Source organism: Chlorocebus sabaeus, chromosome 2, assembly GCF_047675955.1.
Source record: "Chlorocebus sabaeus isolate Y175 chromosome 2, mChlSab1.0.hap1, whole genome shotgun sequence".
Classification (NCBI taxonomy): Eukaryota; Metazoa; Chordata; class Mammalia; order Primates; family Cercopithecidae; genus Chlorocebus; species Chlorocebus sabaeus.
The window spans coordinates 20,494,960-20,500,959 of record NC_132905.1 but is presented as its reverse complement, the minus strand read 5'-3'; the positions used below and the strand labels follow the sequence as shown (position 1 = coordinate 20,500,959).

Here is a 6,000-nt window from a genome sequence, read left to right as displayed (position 1 = left end):
TCAGGTCTTCTACTGGGTCCTGGAGATAATGGGGTGCATTGAGAGGTCATCTGGACCTCAGGATGCTCCCTGTTCAAAGGGGGAAATGCAGAAGTCTACAGGCAGATTGTGGGTAGTGGACCCCACCTGGTTAAATAAGAATTTAACCCCACCTGGTTAAATAATTAAATAAGAATCAGCCACCTGGGAGGGGCAGGAAGTGTTCCTGCCCTTGGTAATGGCTCAGGCAAAGACAAAGACACCATTTCTTTTGGCCAGGGCTGGGTGGTGGTCTGGCAGATCAGATAAATCTGATTGTGGAGTAAGGAATTTACCTTGAGGGAGAGGAGGACGGTTTTTAATTCTGCAAAAGTAAAGTCAGGTTTGCATTTAGGGAGAGTCATTCTTGCCCGGGGCTAATGCCTGTAATCCCAGCACTCTGGGAGGACAAAGCGGCAAGATCCCTTGAGCCTAGGAGTTTCCAGATCAGCCTAGGCAACATAGCAAGACCCCCTTCTCTTAAAAAAAAAAAAAAAAAAAAAAAAAAAAAGCGCGGTGGCTCACTCCTGTAATCCCAGCACTTTGGGAGGCCGAGGCGGGAGGATCACGAGGTCAGGAGATCCAGACCATCCTGGCCAACATGGTGAAACCCCGTCTCTACTAAAATACTAAAATACCAAAAAAACAAAACAAACAAAAAAACCGGGCGTAGTGGCGCGCGCCTGTAGTTCCAGCTACTTGGGAGGCTGAGGCAGGGGTATCACTTTAACCTGGGAGGTGGAGGTTGCAGCGAGCCAAGATCGCGCCACTGCACTCGAGCCTGGCAACAGAGCGAGACTCCGTCTCAAAAAAAAAAATCAGCCGGGTGTGGTGGCGAGTGCTGGTTTTAGCTACTCGGGAGGCTGAGGTGGGAGGATCGGTTGAGCCTAGGAGGTAGAGGTTGCAGTGAGCTATGATCGCGAAACTGCACTCCAGCCTGGGCGATAGAGCAAGACCCTGCCTCTAAGAAAATAAACAACAAAAACTAAAGTCTATTAAGGAGGGTCTCTCGGAGGCAGGAGAGGAAGCAGGGAGAGGCACAGGTAGGGTGAGGGGCCGCTTTAGCGTGGGGCGGTAGGGACGCAGGAGTGGCTTGGACTAGCGTGGGGGATTCCGCCCTGGCGCTTTCCCTGGCTGGCTCTCCCATGCTCGCGCCTCATTCCCCTTGCTTGGTCTTCGCTATGTGGGCTACTCCTGGGCCGCCACGGACTGACACCTGAGCCAGGCCTCAGTCATATCACGGCCCGCTCCGTAACTCCGAAGTGGCGGCCGCTAGCCCGGTCCTGCAGCAGGCCCTGGAGGGTTTGGGCAGGTGCCGCCCCGCAGGCCCCGCCCCACCGGCTCCGCCCCCCCAAAGGCCCCTCCCCCGTCGCCCGCGCGCCAGGCCCGGGCGGCGCCTACGCGCTTGGCGGGAGATAGAAAAGTGCTTCAACCCGCGCCGGCAGCGGCTGCAGTTCCTGCGAGCGGGGAGCGCGGGACCTGCTGACACGCTGACGCCTCCTAGCGCGGCCCGGGGCCCGGAGCGACCGGAGCAGCCTGGGTCCTGACCCCGGCCCGGCTCCCGCTCCGGGCTCAGCCGGCGGGCGGGCGAGCGCGGCGCGGTCCGGGCCGGGGGGATGTCTCGGCGGACGCGCTGGTGAGACAAGTCGGGCGGGCAGAGGTCCCCTCCCCCTCCCTTTAATTCACCCCTCCCCCACCCAGCTCCCCCAGACCCTCCCCAGGCTCCCTCCAAGCTAGGGGTGTGTGTGTGTGTGTGTTGGGGGCGGGTTGTTTCCGCGGAAATGCTGCGTCCTGGGCCCTCTGAGGCAGGGGCGCGCGTAAAGCTGGGGGGCTCTTGGGAGTCCCTGCGGCTACCCGGGCCTGCTGGGCCTCGGAGCTGGGACGGGCGGGTCTCCTGGGACCCGGGCCAAGCCCTGTATGATGTCATTTTGTCTCCCGCCTAATTGCGGGATGGGGGTGGGCCGGCCGGTGTCAGCTGGCAGGGCCTTCGCCGGGGAGGAAGGCGACCCCTGGGAACGAGAGGGAGTCTCCAGAGTCCCAGCCAGTGGGAGGCCGAGCCTGGGAGGCACTTGTTCCAGCCTAGTTTTGGGTCAACTTGGTGGGTGGGCTTTGCTCCTCAACATTCCGGGGAGCACAGAGCCCCCCAAGCCCTCTCCCCTGGACTGAGAAGGGTGCTGAGTTGGGGGCTCTTTTGTCTCTCCCACCTGGGTTTCGCGCCCCAGCTTGGTTCCGTTTGAGACCTCTCTTCCTGTTCCCACGAGGAGTTTTGGGCAGCTGGGGTTGAAGGTGCGGGGGAGAGAGTCCCTGGGGCAAAGGCAGGAACTGCGGTCTCCATTTTACTTATTTCCCCAAAGACTTAAGTGGCAGAGCGGAGCCCGGATCCCGGAGCTAGGTCTGTGGCTCCAGATTCCTCTCTTACACCTGTGCGCCTGGGGCCTCAGCTCCAGGCTTTTCAGCCTGCCTGGGAGACAGGACAGTGGGGTCCTGACCTCTACCCTGCCTGGATCCCTGTAGCTCAGATAACCTTCGGGCCCTCTTTTTTTTTTTTTTTTTTTTGAGACGGAGTCTCCTGTCACCCAGGTTGGAGTGCAGTGGCTCTCACTGCAACCTCCTCCTAGGTTCAAGCGATTCTCCTGCCTCAGCCTCCCAGGTAGCTGGGACTACAGGCGCGTGCCACCACACCGAGCTAGTTTCTTGTATTTTTGGTAGAGACAGGGTTTCACCATGTTAGCCAGGGTGGTCTCGATCTCCTGACCTTGTGTTCTGCCCGCCTCTGCCTCCCAAAGTGCTGGGATTACAGGCATGAGCCACCGCGCCCAGCCAACCTTCGGTCCCTCTTTAGACGATAGCCTCATCTAAAGATGAAGCCTTACATCCCTCTAGATTTTTGTCTTTTCGGGCTGAGGATAGGGATATAAGCACAGGGACTATGTTCCTCAGGCCCCATTTTCCCAGGGGCAGCACCACTGTCCAGGAAGTTTTTTGTTCAGGCACCTATCAGACCCTGCCCTGGTTTGTTTGTTTGTTTTTTTTTTTTTTTTTTTTTTTTTTTTTTTTTTTGAGACAGGGTCTCGCTCTGCGGTCCAGGCTGGAGTGCTGTGGTGCAATCATAGGTCACTGCAACCTCGATCTCCCACCTCAGCCAGCTGGGACTGCAGGCTGAGTAGCTGGGACTGCGGGCACGCGCTGCCACAACTGGCTAATTGTTTTGTTTATTTATTTAGGAGACAGACTCTCGCTCTGTCGCCCAGGCTGGAGTGCAGTGGCACAATCTTGGCTCACTGCAACCTCTGCCTCCTGGGTTCGAGGAATTCTGTCTCAGCCTCCCGAGTAGCTGGGACTACGGGCGCATGCCGCCACGCCTGGCTAATTTTTTGGATTTTTAGTAGAGACAGGTTTCACTATGTTGCTCAGGCAATCTGCCCACCTTGGCCTCAGAAGTGCTAGGATTAGTGCGGGTGGTGGGGGGCGGTGGCCTGGCGTCGTGTCTCACCTCACTATGTTACCCAGGCTGGTCTCGAACTCCTGGCTTCCAGGGATTCTCCTCCCTTGGCCTCCCAAAGTCCTGGGAGTACAGGTGTGAGCCACCTTGCCTGGCCCTATCCTGACTTTTTGTTCATTCCAGAAGTGACTGCCCCTAGACCACCCTCAGGTCCTCAGCTACTTCTCCCCTGAGGGGCTCAGTGGAGGAACCCCTCCCATGTGAAGGATGGCAGCTCCACAGCCCTCAGCCCTTTTCCTGGCCATTTGCTGTAACTCTCCTCTGCCCTAGTGCCCCACTTCCCACTTTATCTCTGACTCACCCCAGTCCTGGAGCAGAGCTCAGCACGTTGAAGGGTAAAAGGTAGGGTATGTTGGACCAAAATGTGGTTGCCACCACTAACTGGCCTCTGCTTTTTCAGCCGGGATTAGGATGTGAGGACTTGCAGGTGTCTGGAGTTAGGAAGGTCCAGAACTTGGCAAGTGGCCTGACCCCTCTGAGCCTCAATTTCCGCATCTTTTAAGTGGGGATAATGAGAATGTGGGTGAAGTTGATGGCCAGCGCACGCGGTAAAGTATATCATCTCACAGAAATCTCCCAGCTGTCTGAGATGCTGACCCTATCTAACAGCATTGGAGGCTGGGTGTGGTGGCTTATGCCTGTAGTCCCAGCACTTTGGGAGGCCAAGGCGGGTGGATCACTTGAGGCCAAGAGTTCCAAGACCAGCTTGACCAACATGGTGAAACCCCTCATCTCTACCAAAAATACAAAAATTAGCCGGGTGTGGTGGTAGGTGCCTGTAATCACAGCTACTCAGGGGGCTGAGGCAGGAGAATTCGCTTGAATCCAGGAGGCGGAGGTGCAGTGAGTGGAGATCATGCCACTGCACTCCAACCTGGGAACAAAGCGAGACTCTATCTCAAAAATAAATAAATAAATAAAAATAAACAGCATTGGAACATGAGGGAGTGTCCATGCAGATATCCTTTCATCCTTGAAAGAATATTTGCTGACCTTCTGTTAGAAGCCAGGCCTTCTTTGTGCTGGACGCTGGAGAAGCAAAGATGGTTTCTGTCACAAGCTGTCTGGGTGCAGTTGATTTTGAAGCCAGCTTCATTCTGTTATTAGTATCTTCTGGATTTTTGCCTTCTGTATTGCAGTGGTGGAGGACCCATGAGCTGGATCAGGAATGAATTCCAGATCCTTCTGTATTGCTGGCTGTAGACACCCTTCCTTTCCTGTTTCTGAAAATTTTTTTCTTTTGAAACTGGTCTTGCCTGGCCTAAAACATTTAATTAGTATTTCTTATTGACTAATAGGCAGCAGCTTTGCACATTTTTTCATTCATTTGTGTATTCAGTCAGTCCCTGGGCAAACATTTAAGACCTTTTGGTGATAAACCCTGGGATACCGAGGTGGAGCTGACCTTTGTAGATGATGTAGAGGAGACAGGCAGTTGCAGTGTAAGGGCCTGAGACATGTGCTGTGGAAGTATAGGAGTGACTCTAGGAAGCAATGGTGAGCTCTGGAAAACAAGGAGAAGATAATGTGAAGAGCATAGTAAGCTGCCTTTTATTTGGTCACAAGAGCTAGACTTGCCTTGTTTGGAAACCTGTAAGCTTTTTCCAGTTTACAAATGTCTGACCTAGCAACTTACCTGACCAACGTGACCTGATGCAGGTCCTGTCGGGTGGAGTTGGGGAAAGATTACTAACTTTCCTCAAGCACCTGACATCTCTGGAGGTGGATCCTATATGATTTCCTTTTTTTTTTTTTTTTTTTTGAGACGGAGTCTCCCTCTATTGCCCAGGCTGTAGTGCAGTGGCAGGATCTCGACTCACTGCAACCTCTGCCTGCTGGGTTCAAGCAGTTCTCCTGCCTCAACTTCCCGAGTAGCTGGGACTGCAGGTACACGCCACCGTGCCCAGCTAATTTTTGTGTTTTTGTATTTTTTTTTTTTTTTTTTTTTTTTGAGGTGGAGTCTCGCTCTGTTGCCCAGGCTGGAGTGTGGTAGCACGATCTCTGATCTCCACTCACTGTGACCTCTGCCTCCTGGGTTCAAGCAATTCTGCCTCAGCCTCTGAGTAGCTGGGATTACAGGCGCATGCCACCATACCCAGCCAGTTTTTTTTGTATTTTTACAAAAAATTACAAAATTGTAATTTCACCATGTTGGCCAGACTGGTCTCGAACCCCTGACTTTGTGATCCGCCTACCTTGGCCTCCCAAAGTACTGGGATTACAGACGTGAGCCACCGTGCCCATTTTTTGGGCTGATTTTCTTTTTTTTTTTTTTTGGAGACGGAGTTTTGCTCTTGTTGCCCAGGCTAGAGTGCAGTGACTTGATCTTGGCTCACGGCAACCTCCGCCACCCAGGTTCAAGCGATTCTCCTGCCTCAGCCTCCTGAGTAGCTGGGATTACAGGCATGTGCCACCACACCCATCTAATTTTGTGTTTTTAGTAGAGGTGGGATTTCTCCATGTTGGTCAGGCTAGTCTTG

At 54.0% G+C, this 6,000-nt stretch overlaps 1 protein-coding gene across 1 annotated transcript in view; it reads left to right on the top strand.

Annotated features, from left to right (window-relative positions):
* The first annotated feature begins 1,386 nt into the window (after positions 1 to 1,386).
* Positions 1,387 to 6,000, top strand: part of MYBL2 (MYB proto-oncogene like 2) — a 51,763-nt gene continuing 47,149 nt past the window's right edge. Inside the window, exon 1 of the mRNA XM_008016871.3 lies at positions 1,387 to 1,654. Coding sequence (XP_008015062.2) covers positions 1,635 to 1,654 — 20 coding nt within the window. The 5' untranslated portion in view covers positions 1,387 to 1,634. The remainder of the gene's footprint in view (positions 1,655 to 6,000) is intronic.